This window comes from Artemia franciscana, chromosome 8 (assembly GCF_032884065.1).
Source record: "Artemia franciscana chromosome 8, ASM3288406v1, whole genome shotgun sequence".
NCBI classification, from domain to species: domain Eukaryota; kingdom Metazoa; phylum Arthropoda; class Branchiopoda; order Anostraca; family Artemiidae; genus Artemia; species Artemia franciscana.
In genome coordinates, this window is record NC_088870.1 from 10,369,547 (window position 1) to 10,391,040 (window position 21,494).

Here is a 21,494-nt window from a genome sequence, read left to right on the forward strand (position 1 = left end):
CTGTTTTGAGTTGAGTTGTTGAGTTATCTGTTTCGAGATTTGAATTTCCTGTTTTGAGTTGAGTTGTTGAGTTATCTGTTTCGAGGGCTGAATTTCCTGTTTTGAGTTGACTGGGTTGAGTTGTTGAGTTATCTGTTTCGAGATTTGAATTTCCTGTTTTGAGTTCAGTTGTTGAGTGATCTGTTTCGAGGGCTGAATTTCCTGTTTTGAGTTGACTGGGTTGAGTTGTTGTGTTATCTGTTTCGAGAGCTGAATTTCCTGTTTTGATTTGAGTTGTTGAGTTATCTGTTTCAAGGGCTGAATTTCCTGTTTTGAGTTGACTGGGTTGATATGTCTTTGTTGACCTTTCTGTATTGAGTAGACTATGGTGAGTTAACATGTTGAGCGCCCTGCTTTTAGTGGACTGGGTTGAGGTACCGGTGTTCTGTTTTTGGTCGCGGCTTGAGGTGGTTCAGCTCAGTGCTTTTTTCTTCTCTTGTTTGTAAAGTGTGGGTGTGATTTTTATCTCAGTTTTCTTTACATTTCAATCTGTCACCTTTTTTTTTTTAGAAAAATATTGTTCACCGGGATATTAAGCTTGGAAATTTGATCTTTGATTGTCGTTCAAAAGAAGTTACAATTATGAACTTTTGCTTAGGGAAACACTTAGCAAGTGACAGGGAACTCCTAATGGACAAAAGGGGCTCACCAGCCTACGTATCGCCAGATATTTTAAGCGCAAAACCATACAAAGGTAAGCTTCCTTATATTTCCCTTTATGAGCACAGTTATAATTTAATTGGTTGTTTATTATCCTGTGAAGCAATGCTATCTCTGGTGAATCCTTGTCGGTTATTTGGACTAACCGCTACCGTAGCTGATAATCTTGGAAATTAGTTTGCTTGTTTTTTAAAAAGACATTATCTCACCTGAGACAACATTGCTTTAGAAGATTTTGAACATCTAGCTAACGGTTCAACAACTCTTACTGTAAAAAAAAAAAAATGTAAAATAGGTATATAAAGAAAATTCTTCTGTAAAGATTAGGAAGTCAGTAATCTGATATGTAAGACATTTGAATTAATAAATTTAGTAGTAAATCCGAAATACAAATAATACTATAGTAGTATCATATGTATGTAAGTTACTTAGTGCATAGGTACTAAAGTACTCATAAGATACAATTAACAACCAATAAACTATATTATTATCTAGAATACCAAAGGACAAACACAAGGGTAGAGGGTCGGTAGTCAAGAGTGGAGGACACTTGAGCCAGGAGCTAAAACCGAAGCTAATTTTAGCATTGAAATAATTATACGCAAATGACAAATGCAACACTACAAACGGTTTTAAGTTGCCAAGGGTCTTAAATTTGGTGGTTATGAAATCCAATAAAAATTGTACTTCCTCATATATTCTTTTCTATCATGTAAGAAAAGAAAAAAATAATGAGCATAGAAAAAGAATTTGCTTGTGCTTTTAGGGCTTTCTTTTCTATAAAATTGAACGAGTAGCCTTTTGGTAATCTGTTTTCGAAGGATTCCAGGACAGTTTTTTTATACTTGTAGCACTTTTTTTTAGGGTTTGGAGTTTTTTCTGTTATTTTTCTTTTGTTTTTAGGCCGTTCGTTAGAATTTCTTCAATACAAGAATATTATCCTTTATAAATCATAGATCAGGAACCTGCTTAAGACTTTCTAGATCTTGTTCTTAGAACACGCATCGAAAGAACCCGCATTTCTTCTCCAAAAACCCAAAAACAAGTCAAAATGAATACTGATAATAAAGAAGGCATTGGAATAATGTGGAGTGATATATAAAGGACAAGTAAATGTTTATATAGGTCGTATTATAACATATATATTCGTTTGTATTGGAGTATTTGTTTGTATACATTATTCCAATGCCTTTGTATTGTCAAGTGTGTATTCTCCTGCTGAGCCTTTGTGATGGGTTGTTGTATCTGAATTATTTTTTTTTTTTAATATTTGGTAAATGACGACTTATACTTACTTACGACACGACTGCCTGTCCGTGGATTATTCTTTATGGTTGATTGTGTATGGCTATGCTTTTGACCTATGTAATTGTATGGGTGTGTAGGGTCAAGGCCTCATTCGCGTACTGATCTATATTAATTACTAATGTAGGAAAACAGTCTTCCTTTTCTCCTTCTGTCTTTTTTTTTATGTGTTTGTGCTGTTACATTGGTGATTTCTTTTTTCATTATATATATTCATTTGTAGGTTCTTTTCAATTTTTTTTTTTCTTTATTTCAGGAAAGCCGTCGGATATGTGGGCGTTAGGTGTCGTTTTGTATACAATGCTGTTTGGTCAGTTTCCATTTTGTGAATCCGCGCCACAAGAGCTGTTCCGAAAAATTAGAGCTGCAGACTATGTCATTCCAAGGTATCAACTTACTGGCGCAGTAATTTACTTTTATAATAGTAATATTGTGAATAATATGATAGGATGTATGTTTTGACTTATATAATTAGTCTTGACATTTCAATATTTCAATTATTTTATCTTTATTTCAATGCTAAAAATAGCTTCGGTTTTACCTCCCTGGCTCATGTGTCCTCAACTCTTGACTTCTGAAACTGTCAAGTTACTCATTGACACACTTGTTCAATTTGGAATATTGCGTATAAAATAACAGAATATATATATTTTGGCTTATTTAAGTAATTCAATAAAAAACCTAGTTTTTTTAACTGAAAGTAAGGAGCGACATTAAAACATAAAACGAACAGAAATTACCCTGTATATGAAATGGGTTTTCCCCTCCGCAATCCCTCGCTCTTTACGCTAAAGTTTTTAATTGTTTTAAAAATTAGAATTGTGGCAAAGAGTCAAACTTTAGCGTAAAGAGCGAGGGATTGCGGAGGGGACAACCCATTTCATATACGGAGTAATTTCTGTTCGTTTTAAGTTTTAATGTCGCTCCTTACTTTCAGTTAAAAAAACTAGGTTTTTTTATTTAATTTCTGAACGTTTTTGAATTAATGCATGTTTGATTTTGGCTCTCCGCACATAAATTATTAAAATGAAGTTTGCATACTAATTCTCTTTTTGGCTAAATGGCTTTCTCTTAATTTTAATCAGACGATTTTGAGAAATAAGGAGTGGGGAAGGAGGTGTAGTTGCCCTCCAATTTTTCGGTTACTTAAAAAGGCAACTAGAACTTTTAATTTTTAACGAACGTTTTTATTAGTAAAAAATATACGTAACTTAAGAATTAACTTACGTAAAAAACTTTTATATTCTTATATTTTTATTATGTTGTCCCCTTGTTAATACCTCGCTCTTTATAATAAATCTTAAGTTTTGTCCCAATTCTTTAAGAATGACCCCTGAATCAGAAAGGCCGTAGAATAAGTAGTTGAAATTACTAAAAATACTTTAGCATGAAGAGCGATGTATTTATCTCCTCCTAAATACCTCGCTCTTTATGCTAAAGTATTTTTAGAACCCCTCATATGCTTAATAATCTCTTTTCGTTTTAAGTTTTAATGTTACTCCTTTTTTTCAATTGAAAAAACTTTTTCATGTTTATATTTTCATTGTTTCTTTTTTTTATATTAATGCTAGAAAATCCTCCGCCATTTTCCTTGAGTTTCTCTTCCCCCATGACATATTCCTCCAAGGAAAGATGCTCCCACATAGCCCCCTCCCCTCAACATAACCCCCCAAAACCAAATGAATCCCCCTGAAAACGTCTGTACACTTCCCAATAACCATTACTGTGTGTAAACACTGGTCAAAGTTTATAACATGCAGCCCCTCCCCCAGGGACTGTGGGGGAGTAAGTCATCCCCAAAGACATAGTTACTATGGTTTTCGACTATGAGGAACAAAATGGCTATCTCAAAATTTTGATCTGTTGACTTTGGGAAAAAATGAGCGTGGGAGGGGGCCTAGGTGCCCTCCAATTTTTTTGTCACTTAAAAAGGGCACTAGAACTTTCATTTCCGTTAGAATGAGCCCTCTTGCGACATTCTAGGACCACTTGGTCGATACGATGACCCCTGCGAAAAAAAAACAAAAAACAAACAAACAAATAAACACGCACCCGTGATCTGTCTTCTGGCAAAAAATACGGAATTCCACATTTTTGTAGATAGGAGCTTCCTCTGGTACGCTGAATGCGATGGTGTGATTTTCGTTAAGATTCTATGACTTTTAGGGGGTGTTTCTCCCTATTTTACAAAATAATGTAAATTTTCTCAGGCTCGTAACTTTTGATGACAGAGATTAAATTTGATGAAACTTATATAATTAAAATCAGCATGAAAATCTTTTGATGTATCTCTTAGCATCAAAATTCCAATTTTTAGAGTTTCGTTTACTATTGAGCCGGGTCGCTCCTTACTACAGTTCGTTACCACGAACTGTTTGATACGTGTAGGAAAACAATATACGGAATACCGAACAATGGCCTTTTTTTTACCGAATAATTACCGTTTTTTTTACCGAATAATTATCTTTAACACAGTATTGTACATATATTTTGACTTAGGTAACTAATAATTGATTTCTTGTAACTTATTTTTATGGCACTTGATATTAACCTAAAATCTTGGAAAACACTTAGAGTGGAGGGATCGGGATGAAATATAGTGGGAAAAATAAGCGCAAGTCCTAGATACATGATTGACATAACCGGAACGGATCCGCTCTTTTTGAGGTAGTTAGGGGGGGGGGGGATTAATTCTGAAAAATTAGAAAGAATGCAGTATTTTTAACTTACGAACGGGTGATCGGATATCAATAAAATTTGATATTTTGAAGGATATCTTTTTTCAGAGCTCTTATTTTAAATCCCGACCGGATCTGGTGACATTGGGGGGGGGGGGGGAGGATTTGGCAGGGGGAAACCTAAAACTTGGAAAATACTTAGAGTGGAGGGATCGGGACGAAACTTGGTGGGGAAAATAAGCACAAGTCTTAGATAGATGATTGACATAACCGGAACGGATCCGCTCTCTTTGGGGTAGTTGGGGGGGGGGGGCGTAATTCTGAAAAATTAGAAAAAATAAGGTATTTTTAACTTACGAACGGGTGATCGGATCTCAATGAATTTGGATATTGAGAAGGACATCGTGTCTCTGAGCTCTTATTTTAAATCCTGACCGGATCTGGTGACATTGGGGGGGAGTTCGGAGGGGGAAACCTAAAACTTGGCAAACACTTAGAGTGGTGGGATCAGGATGAAACTTGGTGGGAAAAATAAGTACAAGTCCTAGATACATGATTGACATACCTGGAACGGATCCGCTCTCTTTGGAGTAGTTAGGGGGGGGGGGTAATTCTGAAAAATTAGAAAAAATGAGGTATTTTTAACTTACGAATGGGTGATCGGATCTCAATGAAATTTGATATTTAGAAGGATATCTTGTCTCAAAGCTCTTATTTTAAATCCCGACTGGATCTGGTGACAATTGGGGATGTTTGGGGTGGGGGAACCTAAAATCAAGGAAAACGCTTAGATTGCAGGGATCGGGATGAAACTTGGTGGGAAAAATAAGCAGAAGTCTTAGATACGTGATTTACATAATTAGAACGGATCTGCTCTATTGGGGGGGGGGTAATTCTGAAAAATTAGAATAAATAACGTATTTTTAACCTACGAAGGAGTGATCGGATCTTCATGAAACTTCATATTTAAAAGGACCTTGTAACTTAGATCTCTTATTTTAAATGTCAACCGGATCCAGCGTAATGGGGGCAGTTGGGGGGACCGGAAATCTTAGAAAATACTTAAAGCGGTGAGATCAGGATGAAACTGGGTGGGAAGAATAAAAACCTGTCTAAGATACGTGACTGACATAACCGGACCGGATCTGCTCTCTTTGGTGGAGTTTGGGGGGGGGGGGGTAATTTTGAAAATTTAGGTATTTGTAACTTACGAAAGGGTGATCAGATCTTAATGAAATTTGATATTTAGAAGCATCTTGTGCTTTAAAGCTCTAATTATAAATTCCGATCAGATCCTGTGACATTTGGGGGAGTTGGAGGGGGAAACCGGAATTCTTGGAAAATGGGAAAATTGGGGTATTTTTATCTTACGAATAGGTGATTGGATCTTAATGAAATTTGATATTTAGAAGGAATTCATGTCTCAGAGCTCTTATTTCAAATCCCGACCAGATCTTTGACATTGGAGGGGAGTTGGAGGGGGAAATCTTGGAAAACACTTTGAGTGGAGGAATCGGGATGAAGCTTGGTGGATAGAATAAGAAAATGTTCTTGATACTTGATTGACGGAACAGTACTGGATTCGCTCTCTTTGGGGGAGTTGGGGGCAAGGGTTCGGTGATTTGGCGAGTCAGTGATCTGGACGTTCTAGGACGATGAAAATCGATAGGCGTGTCAGGGACCTGCACAAATTGACTTGATAAAGTCGTTTTCCCAGATTCGACCATCTGTGGGGCTAAAGGGAGAGGAAAAATTAGAAAAAATTAGGTATTTATAACTTACGAGTTGGTGATCGGATCTTAATGAATTTTGATATTTAGAAGGACATCGTGACTCAGAGCTCTTATTTGAAATCCTGACCGACATTAAGCCTCTTATTTTCCTTTTAAATCAATATATTGATTCATAGAATTTTTTTAGAGCTCATACCATATGATATCTTGGCTCTTAGCTCTTCTTGCCTCGTCACAAGTGCCATATGAGCTCTTATTACTTACTTTATATAACACATTAATAACTTAAAAGTTAAGACGTGCTTGGAGGTGTTTCATTGGATGGGTGGGTAAAGTAAAATTGCAATGTTCAAGTGCTTCTCTGTGCAAATTACTAAAATAAGAAAACAGTTTTTTCACCGAATAATTACCTTTAACACATAATTGTGCATATATTTTGACTTATGTAATTAATAACTTATTTTTTATAACTTATTTCATTATAGCTTATTTTATACAACCATTTCATACAACAAGCAATAACTTATAAGCTACGACGCGTTAGGAGGTGTTCCGGCATAACTGTCAACTTACTTATTGACACAATCATTCTCTTTTGTCGTAATAAAACATTCAAAATGAATACGAAAATTTTCGGTTATATCTATTTCGCTGAACATCTGACCAAAAATATATAACATATATAAATATATAAACAGATATATGAACAACCTTGTTGGAGGAAGGGGGTTAAAAATCATAAATTTTTCAGAGGTCAGATTTTCCGCTTCTTTCTTTATATTATGGTATTAGATTTCTCCTATCTAAAGAAATGAAAAGTTTTCCTAAAGACAACAGCATAAATACCTAAAAATATCGTACTATTAAATTAGTGTATAGTATTTATAACAGGCTCTTGTAACCCCCAAAGTCCACTAGAGAAAAGCTTCATTCCCCGAAACTCCTTTTCCCAGCGTTTGTAACCTCACCGTTGTATATCAAAGACAAGAAGAACAATAGGGAATTCTTTTCGCAAGACAGTGGAAATCTAATTTGAATTAATTTTGGCCCTATGCCCAAGGGGTGTTCTCAGCAAAACATAAATATATATAAGAAGAAAAACTTACAACATACGACCAATAGAGCTAAAATGAAATTTTTTAAAATAGCCCTAGCTTCCTTACTTCAGCCAAGTTCAACCAGGACTATCTATGTTTTGCTGAGGACGGCCCTTGGACATAGGTCCGAAATATTCATTCAAATTAGATTTCCTCTGTCTTGTGAAAAGAATTCCCTATTGTTGGTCTTGTTTTTGCCGTTGTATATACCAGCCCAACAATACCCTCTGAAAGGATAGGTAATATTAGGCTAGGCTTTATAAGGCTAGGTAATGTTTATAACAGGTTCTTGTAACCCCCCCAAGTCCCCTAGAGAAAGGCTTCATTCCCCCAAACTCCTTTTTCCAGCTTTTGCAACCTTGTCGTTGTATATACCAGCCCAACAAACCCTCTGAAAGGATAGGTAATATAAGGCTAGGCTGTATAAAGCTAGATAATATTTATAACAGGTTCTTGTAACCCCCCAAGTCCCCTAGAGAAAGGCTTCGTTCCCCGAAACTCCTTTTCCCAGCGTTTGTAACCTCACCGTTGTATATACCAGCCCAACAATACTCTCTGAAATGGAGACCTGTTGCAGCTCTTTTCAATGTTTTAAGATAGCCCCGGAAGATTAAATATTTGCGCAGGTTTGTGCACCGTCGATAATTCGATGACTCATTCATGGTTCAGAATAAATCAAGTTGTAAGGTCACCCAGGATCAAATTGACTTTGATGACGGGATCATGTTATTCTGTTAATTTTGTTTTGATTTGTGGTATTAAATTTTTCATTCCTTCTAAAGACACAGGAATCCCACGTAAAAAACTCAGGTCACCTTGTTGAAAAGTAAAAAAAGAGAAATCAAATTATAAATGGAATTATTCTCTTAGCCAGTTTCGGTAACTATGTGCACCTCCTGTGACGTCAATAAGAGTCAACAAGCTTTAAAAAGAAATTTGGAGGGGGAGTTCTGACTGGATGATTAACAAGAATCTATAAATTGTTACTATAATGACCCTTGTTTGCAATAAATTTCCCTTGTATTTTATGTACAGGGACAATTTGTTTTCATGTCCTGACTTTTAACCCCCCACTCCAAACTATTTTTCTGAGTCATAAATTGGTTGTAAGGATGTATGTAATTAGACTATTTTTCCTTTAAAACAAAAACAAACCTGACTCGTAAATATACAGTCTTAAATATACAGCTTATAAAAACCTCACCTCCTAACAACAACTACTTTGGTACCCCCCCAAACAAAATTCCTTTGCCACCCCCTCCCGAAAAAAAATCCTGGATAATGTCATGGTTTTATGAAAGGAGAATCCCTATTTTATAACTTTAGTTGGAATCTTTGAGGTAGTTTTAAAGGGTCCATCTCTGGAGCTTGAATCCAAAAATTATGGTGATAATCCCCTTTGAGAGAGGTTTAGTTTAAATGATAAATATAATATTGTCATTTAGGGCCTGACCGATATGGATTTTTGGGTCCGATACCGATGTTTCGGTAGCGTACCGATACGATACCGATATAATTTGCCGATAAATTCCCATCCGAAAAAAAAAAAATTACCTCAAATTTAAAGCCCCCATTTTCTGACCATATTTATACTCACGTGTTTCTTCTTGATCTATTACACACCAAAGAACAGCCTCAATAATTCACTATAGATTCCAAGATTTGACCATTTACAAGAATTGTTTGATTTTCTTTACCTTGTCTGATCAGCAGCTTCTGAGCACACAAACGAATGGCGGATATTTGCGGATGTGACAAATAAGAAAATTTAATTAAAAAAGCCGGTTTAGTTACATAAACACAAATACGTGAAAATCTGATCGAAAGAAGTGTAAGATATTCATTGATATTGCTATTCAAATCCAAATTTCAATAGTAAAGCTTTGAAAACTAATGTGAAAACTTACTTTACATTCATATAATATGGTCTCTTACTAACGAGTCCATGCTAGGGACACTGGATACAAGGGCAGCTAAAATTTTAAGTTTGGAGGAGGGATTTAAAGAATGTATCGACAGAATTGTCCAGTATGCCGACGAATGCGGACACCCAAGTTAAATTTTCAAGATAAATTTTCCAAGGTGTTGACAAGCGATGGGGACACTTTTGGAACTCCTCCTCCCCATCTTAAAACATCCCTTCTCCTCCTTAGCTCTGCCCCTGACTGTATATCATGGTTTTAACCGATTGAATCTTGGATCTTCCACCTTAAACAAAAATCTGGTTTATTGATTCTTTTTAGTTGTTGCGGTAGATGATGTACGTTCTTGAGTTCACTATACATTTTGAAAATTGCTGCACCAGGTGTGTATTGACGACAGATATACTTTGACTTCATTTGACTCACCTGTGCTGCTCTCTCCGCCATAATCAGAATTAACTGGTGGCTCCATCCACAAAGACTGAGCAAGCAAAATTACATGAGGAAATCAGGTCCATCTTCTGAACAAATTGTAATATATACAAATATATACAATATAAATATATATATATATATATATATATATATATATATATATATATATATATATATATATATATATATATATATATATATATATATATATATATATATATATATATATATATATATATATATATATATATATATATATATATATATATATGTATCGGACGATTTTGTTTCTTTTCTGATATCCGATAATGAAACTAACCCTGATATCGGCTTGATAATATCGGTCGGCCAACATATCGTTCATTGAGGACCACTGGGAGTCTTATAAGTATCAGATTGTCAACCATTAGGAGTCTTATAAATACAAGATTGTCAAAAATTAGGAGTTTTATAAATATAAGATTGTCAAACCATGGGAGTCTTATAGATATAACTTTGTCAACCAATGGGAAAAGCCAATTAGAGTCTCTTATTGCTCGTAACTCTCGATGAAGATCTAACTTTTTTAAGATCTCACAAGAAATAAAAATAACAACGAAAAATTACGTAGGAAAACAGTTATAACGGAGCGTTAGAATTTATACTTTTTTGCTGTGCCTTATATTTTATATGCTCCAGACAACGAAAGACGTTGTCTCTAGACGTCCATTCCAGACTCCAGAGCCCTATGCTCCAGACAGCGAAAAATACGTTTTATTCGTATATTTTATATGCGTGAAATAAATGAAAAGTCCTGTGTTTGTACACAGTTCATCTTTTAATATATAATAGAATTAAAGGGAAAAAATTAGAATTCAAGTGTTTCCTTCAAAAATGTTCAGAGGTTTAAACCACGAGGGATAAGTTTAGTAATGAACATTTTAGATTAAGAAGTCTAGAAATAACTTGTACAGGTTTTGGAGGCGCTTATTTAGTACGAGTGAACTAGGAACGGAATTCAATCAGGTCACTCGTAACTACACAAGAAGAGTCCAGTCCCTCAGATACTATTAATTCTGTACACTTTTTATGCTTTCAGAAATTAAGAACTTGGTTGATTCTTGATTTATACGCTCTACAGGGTTGTTTCCTAAGGATTACTACCCCGAAATAAAAAATAAAATAAATTAATTTCCGATAATTTATTTAGTTTATTTAGCTAGATTTACTACTACTACTACTAATAACTCATTGCAGCACCAAGCCGCCTGAGACCAACATAGCTACGCACGCTCCTCCTCCAACCTAATCTATTTAAAGCCTCCCTCTTTACACCCTCCAAGGAAGTTCCCATTTCCTTTAAATCTTTAATTATGACATCCTCCCAACACAGACAAGGACGACCTGCTTTCCGTGTAGCCCCAGACGGTTGGCCAAAAAGGACAATCTTCGGTAATCTGTCATCCTTCATCCGTAGAACTTGGCCTAGCCATCTCAACCTTTCTTTCATTATAGCCCTAGAAAGCGGGATTGAACCACATTTTTCATACAACTTACTGTTATGAAATACGGTCAGTCAGCCGGGTACCCAGAACAATCCGTAGGCAATTTCTCTGGAATACATCTAGTAAATTTTCATCTGCTTTTCGGAGTGCCCATGTTTCAGAGCCATATTTGACCACTGTCATCACTGTAGCTTCCAATATTCTGATCTTGGTTTGCAGACTTATCTTTCTATTCTTCCAATTTTTTTTTAATTGTGAAAAAACACCCTGAGCCTTAGCTATTCTACTTTTAACATCTTCACTGCTCCCACCATCTTTACTAATAATACTACCAAGGTAACTAAAGCTCCCAACCTGATCAATCTTTTCGTTACCTAATGTCACCTGTTCATCTTCACTTATTCCTAGCCTTAGTGACTTAGTCTTCTTAACATTAATTTTCAAGCCTATTTTAGCACCCTGAACTCGTAAAACCTCTAAATTTATTTCCGTTTTTAGTAACAGTTCTGGCTGTTCATGATTTATAGGCTAAATTATTTAGCAAGTGTGTTTTTTTTTTTTTTTTTTTTTTTTTTTTTTTTTTTTTTTTTTTTTTTTTTAGTATTTGATCAATATTTGATAGGTTTTGATTGTAAGTGTTATCATTGGTTTTTTCTTTATATTATATTGTAGCGTACTCCTCATTTTTTAGGGAAATAAAGAAAATAAATAAATAAATAAAAATAGTTTAGTTTTAAGACAATTTTACTGAGTTCTTTAGTAACTTCAATTATTTTCCAGTTTAGCAATGATTTTGAGGTTTTTAAGTTTGAATTAAGGCAGGGCATTTTCCCCAAGATTTAACCTCCACTCGTTTTCACCTACCTGTGTCTCCTTCTCTTCAATACAGTGGTATATGTGGGCCCACTTCGAACAACAACTAAAAAATCTTTCTCAATATCCAACCCATTTCTGAAGAAAAAAGTGCGAGCTACGTCCTTTTGTTTCGGTCACAATCTCGAAAAAAAACTCCTGTGAAACGGCGCCACTGCTTAAACAAAATTAATTTAATTAATTAAAATAATAAACAAAATAATTTAAAACTATAAGCCTGTAAATGATAGATAGTTTAGTTTCACAATAATTTCACTAAATTTTTACTTTTAAGAAAAAACTCTATTGCTTCTCTAAGTTCTTTAGCAACTTCAGTTGTTTTCCAGGGCGATTTTGAGGTCTTTAAGTTGATTTAGCCTCCAGTCCTTTTCACTTACCTATGTCCCCTTCCTTTTAATACGGGTGGTATTTGTGGACTATACCTCCAATAACAACTAAAGAAATCTTCCAATTTCCAAGCCATTTTGAGGTATGTCCTTTGGTTTCAGTCACAGTTCTGAAAAAAAATCTTCCCCACTGCACCAGATTTTAAATTGCTTAAACAAAAAGAATTATTTTAAAACTAAAAGCTTCTAAATTATAGATAATGTTAGTTTCGCGATAATTTTACTAAATTTTTAATCAAACAGTTCGTGGTAACGAACTGTAGTAAGGAGCGACCCGGCTCAATAGTAACCAAAACTCTAAAAAATTGAATTTTGATATCAATAGCTACATCAAAAGAATCGCATTTTAATGCTGATTTTAAATATATAAGTTTCATCAAGTTTAGTCTTACCCATCAAAAGTTACGAGCCTGAGAAAATTTGCCTTATTTAGGAAAATAGGGGCAAACACCCCCTAAAAGTCGTAGGATCTTAACGAAAATGACACCATCAGATTCAGCGTATCAGAGAACCATACCGTAGAAGTTTCAAGCTCCTATCTACAAAAATGTGGAATTTTGTATTTTTTGCCAGAAGACAAATCACGGGTGCGTGTTTATTTGTTTGTTTGTTTTTTTTTTGTTTTTTTTTTTCTTTTCCCCAGGGGCCATCGTATCGACCAAGTTGTCCTAGAATATCGCAAGATGGCTCATTCTAACGGAAATGAAAAGTTCTAGTGCCCTTTTTAAGTGACCAAAAAAATTGGAGGGCATCTAGGCCCCCTCCCACGCTCATTTTTTTCCCAAAGTCAACGGATCAAAATTTTGAGATAGTCATTATGTTCAGCATAGTCAAAAACCATAATAACTATGTCTTTGGGGATGATTTACTCCCCCGCAATCCCTGGGGGAGGGGCTGCAAGTTACAAACTTTGACCATTGTTTACATATAGTAATGGTTATTGGGAAGTGTACAGACGTTTTCAGGGGGATTTTATTTTGTTTGGGGGTGGGGCTCAGGAGAGGGGGCTATGTTGGAGGATCTTTCCTTGGAGGAATCTGTCATGGGGGAAGAAAAATTCAATGACAAGGGCGCAGGATTCTCTAGCATTGCTATAAGAAAACAATGAAAAATAAACATGAAAACGTTTTTTCAAATGAAAGGAAGAAGTAGCATTGAAACTTAAAACGAACAGAGATTATTACGCATATGAGGGGTTCTAAAAATACTTTAGCATAAAGAGCGAGGTATTTAGGAGGAGATAAATAACTTGCTCTTTATGCTAAAGTATTTTTTAGTAATTTCAACTATTTATTCTACGGCCTTTCTGATTCAGGGGTCATTCTTAAAGAATTGGGACAAAACTTACGATTTAGTGTAAAGAGCGAGGTATTAACGAGTGTACAAATCCCCTCGTATACATAATAAAAATATAAGGTTATGAAAGTTTGTTACGTAAGTTAATTCTTAAGTTACGTATATTTTTTACTAATAAAAACGTTCGTTAAAAATTAAAAGTTCTAGTTGCCTTTTTAAGTAACCGAAAAATTGGAGGGCAACTAGGCCTCCTTCTCCGCCCCTTATTTCTCAAAATCGTCTGATCAACACTAATAGAAAGCCATTTAGCCAAAAAAATAATTAATATACAAATTTCATTTTAATAATTTATGTGCGGAGAGCCAAAACCATTCATGCATTAATTCAAAAACGTTCAGAAATTAAATAAAAAAAAACTAATTTTTTTAGCTGAAAGTAAGGAGCGACATTAAAACTTAAAACGAACAGAAATTACTCCGTATATGAAATGAGTTGTCCCCTCCGCAATCCCTCGCTCTTTACGCTAAAGTTTGACTCTTTGCCACAATTCTACTTTTTAAAACAATTTAAAGCTTTAGCGTAAAGAGCGAGGGATTGCGGAGGGGACAACTCATTTCATATACGGAGTAATTTCTGTTCGTTTTAAGTTTTAATGTCGCTCCTTACTTTCAGCTAAAAAAATTAGTTTTTTTTTATTTAATTTAAAGAAAAAACTATTGCATTTTTAAGTCCTTTAGCAACTTCAGTTATTTTCCAGTTTAGGGACGATTTGAGGTTTTTAAGTTGATTTAACCTCAAGTTCTTTTCACTTACCTATGTCCCCTTCTTTTCAATACGGGCGGTATTTGTGCAACCTATCTCCAATAACAACTAAAGAAATCTTTTCCAATTTCCAAGTCATTTCTGAAAAAAAGTGTAAGGCATGTCCTTTGGTTTTAGTCGCAGTCCTAAAAAAAAAATACTTTGCCACTGCACCAGATTTTAAATTGCTTAAACAAAAAGAGTTATTTCAATTTCCTTTACAAATTCCTTTTCGTGGTTGGCATGAATAAGCCAACATAACTGATGCCATATGTTAGAAATACATATTATCAAATGTTACTGCTGAATAGAAATGAAATAAAACATTCTACTGTACAGAAGAAACAGTGAGACGCGGAGAAACGTTAATATTCCTTTAAGGGATGTTTAATTTATTTAATTTATTTATTAATATAATTTTTAATATAATTTATTAATATAATTATTATATTATAATTAATATTATAATTAATATTATTATAATTATAATTATAATTAATATTATAATTATAATATTATAATTAATTATAATTAATATAATAATTATTAATATAATTATTAATTAATATAATTTATTAATTTATTTATTTAATTTATTTATTTCCACTTTAATTTAAAAGCCACATCGTTTATATTCCGTGGACAAAGGATGGGTCAATATAAGAAAATCTGTTTTTTAAAGTTTCAGTTACTACTATTTACGGTTTACGTGAATCATAAGTCATTATTTACGATTCGGTATTTACGATTCTTACGTAATTATTTACGTATTTACGTATTTACGTAAATAATTCCTCCGTGTATTTACAATTTACGATTTTTCATGTATTTGCGTAAATGATTCCTCCATGTATATACGATTTAGTATTCACGATTTACGATTTTTTCCGTAGTTATTCACGCATTTTTCCTCCACGTATTTACGATTTGGTATTTAGGATTTATGATTATTTACGATTTTTTACCTAATTATTTACATATTTACGTAAATAATTCCTCCATCTAATTACGATTTGTTATAGGATAAATTCGCCTGGAGGAATGTAAACATATTCCACACTCATATATATTCTATCTGTCCATCCATCTTCTTGTCGAAAAAGATGATTAAATGCTGAGAGGATGATAGATTTGCCTTGGAACATATTCACCTAAATTTGTGCTGGGTATGTGCACATACTCCATATTATATTCCATGCATATTTCATCCATCCTTCTACATCTTAGTCTAGAAGGAAAACTAGTCATCAAAATATGTAGGTCCTGAGGGTGAGGAAGACCATGAATTTGTGTAGGGAGAACTTCCACATAAAATTGCATAGTTGTAGGTCCATGAACTCTATATTTCGCACCCACATATAATCCATCTACCCATAATAAAAGAAAACCAGTCACCAAAATATGTAAATCCTAAACGGGGCTATAAATTTGCCTAGGGGCGTATTTGCGTAAACTTGGAATATATGCAAACACTCAATGAGTAGTCTATATTCCTTACCCGTATATACTGCATCCATCCAACCATAGCCTAGTATGAAAAAAGAAAAAGCATCATCAGTATGCGTAAATCCTGAAAAAAACTTCTTTGCACGCTGACCAATGGTCTGCGTAGTGCAGGTACCAATCTCCTGATTCTCTACCTTCGGTCAGAGTGCAATGCATGTTTTGGGGCAAGTCATTCAATGTTTTCCCTCCAGATTTCTCCAAGTATCTATTTAGAGCTGGGTTGACTCTGGCACGACCGAGCAGTCACTCAGTTGACCCCCGAACCAAACTAAAAAACCAATGACACCAGGACTCGAACCCCTATCCTCAGAATTTCTAAGTCTAGTGTGCTAACCACTCGATATCCTGAAATCCTCGTAAATCCTGAGAGGATCATATATTAGCCCAGGGACATATTCATAAAATTTTCCTTGGGGTATTATACTTATGCTGCATGTTTTACACCTATCCATCCATATCGCAGTCTAGAAGAAAAAGTAGTCTCATCGAAATGCGTAAATCCTGAACAAGACCAGTAATTTATGTGAGGCCATATGTAAATAAGTTTATCCGTAGGTGCATTTTGGTACTGGGATGAATTTCCAGGAGTAGTAATGCATTACATCTACGGTTACAACATATGACAGATATATTCCATACTGCATCGGGCAGTTTTTACAGTATAAAAGATCATCCCTGAACTTACCGCGTTAAATTTGTTTGATCTCTTTTCAGTGAAAGTAATGTATCCGAGAATGCGTGTGATTTGGTTCGTGGCCTTTTGACTTATGATCCGGGCTACCGCCTAACCGCAGCTCAAGCCAAGGAAAAGACATGGTCGGTCATTCTATCGTGGCGAAAATTATCAACATCAATGGAAGCAATGCTTTATCAGGTATTATTTCAGTATATAGGTATTTCATTTTCTAAAACCTTGATATTTTCACGATTTCCCGAAAATAAACTTCCTCGGGAAGCAAATCCTGTTTGCATGGCTGTCAACACTGTTTATGCTTTTACGCGTTTCTGGGGAAGGGATGCTTTCTGATTTTAAATGGTTAGATTTGTCTGTCTACAGCTTGAAAGATTGGTAGCCTAGAATTTTTACAATAATTTTTGGCGAGATTCAGTAAGTGCTTTTCTTGGGGAGGGGTCAAAAAACGAAATTGGTTCGTTTTTCCTCCATTGTTTTTTAAGGGTAAGTCATTTGGATCTATCCAGCTTAGTCATAGACGCCGTATTGGGTATGTTTATGGACAGCGGTAGCTATATTTTATTTTCATATTTATTTTTCTATCTCTTCATCTGCCTTCATTCTACTGTCTCGTTTCGAAAAATTTTGAAAAAAGGCTGCAAAATTAGCGCGTGATATTGGATATATTAGAAATAATGAGAAAACCCATAGAATGACAAGCTAATTGAAAAACAGACCAATAGAAACGGTTTTAAAATAAAAGCTGTAATCAGTAGCCACCCCAAGGGGCACTTAAATAAATTCGAAGACCACACTGCCTTTCCTTGACGATAAATAAAAGTTGAGAAGTGCCAGGTGGTACTTCTCTAAGATTGGTGTATTAAGCCTTAGAGGACTTAAAGATAAATACATCACCCAGAGGTGGTTGTAGGGGGCCAAAGAGGGGGCACTTGCGCTTGGGGCAGAAATCTTAGGGGCACAAAATCTCAGATTAATAATCTAACGGTTGTAATTATTTTGTAATTTTGAAACCTAATTATTATTAAAATAAAGTACAGGGAACAGCTAATGAATAAAAATAATTGACAAATAATTAATTAAATAATAAAACAAAAATAAAGTTAATAATCTATTACATAAATTAATAATTTAACGGTTGTAATCATTTTGTAATTCTGAAACCTAATTTTTATTAAAATAAAGTAGAGGGCACAATGAAAATAATTGATAAATTACTAATTAAATAATAAAACAAAAATAAATTACAAAATAAAAAATAAGTAAATAATAATAATTAAAATAATAAATTAGAATGTAAAAGGAAATAAATCTTTAATTAATTAATAGATTGACAATAATTTTGTTAATAAGTGAAAATTTTGTAAAAAATTTGGCCTGACAATTTTGTGGGAAACAGGGGGAGGGGGTACGAGAGAGTCCAGACCCACTCCTGACATCATCTGAACTATTTTGGGGTTAAAAAAAAGTCATGCACCACACCCCTATATAGCAATCGCTAATAATATAGCAGGGTTGTAAAAAGAACGCTCTTTTAAACAATTATAGAGTGACTGTTTTTAGTAATCCGATCAAGTATCAACCAGTGTTATAAAAACTAACAAAAAACAATTTGATATAGATTGGTTACGAAATAATCTATTATTCAATGTATAAGTGAGGCTAGGGTGAATTTTTCTGACATCCAGCCTATATGCACGTACTTCTAATTGATTCCTTTTTAAATTGCTTTGCTCTCAACTGCTCCGGCAGTTGTCAAACTGAGTAAAAATAAAACTTAGGAGGGTCATGGCATTTATTTAAAATAAAAAGGAAAATGCGGTTTAATCATGAAATTTTCTATAACTTATCTGGAGCTGAATGTCTATGCCAAGGCCCCACTCCTTTGACTTCAGTCCTTAAAAATTTTGATTTTCACGGATTAAAGGAAATTCTTTTTTATTTTTAGAAAATTTGAAGATGATTTGTTTTTTTTTTCGATTCGAATTTATTTCTTTATCAAAATGTCTAATTTTATATATTTTATTTTTTAGGTAGTGCCCGACTTAGAGACTTCAGAGGAGGAATTGATGCTGGTAAAAGATGCAGAAAAGGCGGTCGAAGAAGAGCCTTTTGAAAATTTCACTGGAGAATTATTAGATGTATGTTTAACTTATTTTTTTTAACTTCTATAAGATAGAAAAATCAACTTTGTTCAAGCTTCTTAATCCGTAGGGCTTGTGGACTTTTTTTTTTATCATTGTTCTGTGTATCTCTTGATTCTTTGTTTTTTTTTTCTTTCTTTTAGTATTTTTCTATAATACTTCTTTTCTCTTATTTCTTTCTCTTCTATAATTTTTTGCTTTCTTTTCTATAACTCCTTTCATTTTCTTTTTTTCCTTCTTCTTTTCACTTTGTTTCTTTTAATTCCATTCTTTATTTTCTGTAGTTCCTTTCAGTTTCTTTCTTTTTTCTTTTTCACTTTGTTTTCTATAATTCCTTTCTTTTAATACTTTTCTATTAGCTAAAAAATTCAACGCTCAAGCAAGCTTTTTTTCATGGGACATAGGGAATTTTTTATACAGTTTTGGCCAAAAGCCCTTGAAGCAGAATTTCCTAAAAATTTTGGTAAAATTTTTGGAATTATTTATGTCTTCTTGAAAAACCTTTTTTTAAAGTCCTTCTGTCCTTGGGGCTTGTGTATTTTTTTGTCCTTGTGATAATAGCACTAAGACAACATATTTTACATTTACACATTTACAGCATCACGGCATTTGCATTACAACAAACATAAAAAGGGTTTCTAACTAGTGAACTCACTTTTGACTTGAGGATTTTTTTTAGGACTAATTTTGTATTGAAGAAGAACCTATCGAAAATTATTTTGAGTAACTTTCAGTTTATATTTCAATTTTTCATAAGAGGAAAAAAAACAACTGAAAACAATTTCTGTCAAGCAAGCTCTTTAATCGATATTTTTTTGTGGATTTTTGAGAAGTTTTTGCATTAAATAGCTGTTGAAGAAAAACAATTAAGAAATGGTTTGGTATATATTCTCATTCCATTTTCATTCTTTTGGAAATAAGTAACTTAAACGAGGCATGCTCTTTTATTCCTCTTTTCCATTTCCTTTTATTCCTCTTTCCTCCGCACTTTTTTATTCCATTTTTCTTTTTTTATAATAAAAGATTTAAACGAGGCGCGCTCTTTTATTCCTCTTTTCTATTTCCATTTGCTTTTATTCATCTTTTCTCCGCACTCTTTTATTCTATTTTTTTTTTAAATAAAAATTTAATTGAGGCCGCTCTTTTATTCCTCTTTCCTCCTCGCTCTTTTTCTTCCATTTTCATTCTTTTATAATAAAAAGCTTAAACGAGGCATGGTCGTTTATTCCTCTTTTCCATTTCTGTTTCCCTTTATTCTTCTTTTTTCCGCGCTCTTTTATTCCATTTTCATTTTTTTTTGTTATTATCAAAAGTTTAAACGGCGGTTTGTGGACTCTTATTCCTAGGGTTTGTGGACTATTTTAGCAATTTTGAGGTTTCGTTTGCAGTTAAGGAACATTTTAAAAAGTTTATTGGAGAATTGCTTTGTGTAGGTTTTGTATCCCAGTTTTTCTTTTAAAATTTTTTATCTTATCTAAGAAAATTTTTACTTTGCAAGTTCTTTAATCCATGTGGTGAGTTTATTGCAAAAAGAAATTTCAAATTTCTTGAAGAAGTGTTGTGGTGTATAAAGTGGTTTTTTTTTACCCTTCAAATTCGTCTTTCCAATCTTTAATGTTTTCAAAAGTGTGTCATTTTTTCAGCATTTTAAGCTTGGTATCTTGCAATATGCCAGGCATTCCCTAGGCACATTACATTTATAAGGTTTAATCTACTCCTAATATTGCCTAACAAATACTCAATTTCTCTCAACCATGTCATTTTACTATAAAAAATTAGGCCTAGATAGCAGAAAGAATCATCAAGCCTAATAGGCTGATTTACAGCATTTACTTGTGGTACTGCAGTATTATTATTTTTTTGAGAAAAGCATACCAACTTTTTTCTCAGGTGATAATGTCATATTATTCTCACTGCACCATTGTTGAACATTATTTAATGCTTTTTGTATCACTGACTGTAAAAGAAGAGGTGTTTTCCCAGTTGTTACCAGGGCAATGTCATCAGCATATATATAGGCTTTGCAGCCTAGGACAGTGGACTTGTCCAAGTCACTGCAATAATTTACAAACAGAATAGGACTTAAAACTCCCCTTTGAGGAAGACCCAAATTATGTTTAACCTGAAAATTTGTACTATACCCACTAGAAGCTACCCTAACCTCCCGATTTCTCAAAAAGCTAGAAATCCAATTTATGCAATTGGCAGGTATACCTATTTCCCCTGTTTTCTCTAAAAGTTTATCCAGGTCAACTCGGTCAAAAGCAGACTTCATATCTAGGAAAACTGCAAATGTATCTTTCTTGCATCTGAAGCCCTGTTGTATTTGGTCCTCAAGTCTAACTAAGCTGTCAATTGTGCTCCGATTTGGGGGAAACCAAACTGTTCTTTCTGTGCAGCTTTTATTACAAAGCCCAAGGATTCTATTTTTAATCGGATGTTCC

At 34.0% G+C, this 21,494-nt stretch overlaps 1 protein-coding gene across 4 annotated transcripts in view; it reads left to right on the plus strand.

Annotated features, from left to right (window-relative positions):
* LOC136029965 (serine/threonine-protein kinase 40-like) overlaps positions 1 to 21,494 on the plus strand; it is a 75,424-nt gene that overhangs the window by 21,900 nt on the left and 32,030 nt on the right. For all 4 annotated transcript variants that reach the window (XM_065708523.1, XM_065708524.1, XM_065708525.1 and 1 more), the window contains 4 exons: positions 550 to 733; positions 2,261 to 2,390; positions 16,930 to 17,089; positions 18,940 to 19,047. In XM_065708523.1, the coding sequence (XP_065564595.1) occupies positions 550 to 733; positions 2,261 to 2,390; positions 16,930 to 17,089; positions 18,940 to 19,047 (582 nt within the window). The remainder of the gene's footprint in view (positions 1 to 549; positions 734 to 2,260; positions 2,391 to 16,929; positions 17,090 to 18,939; positions 19,048 to 21,494) is intronic.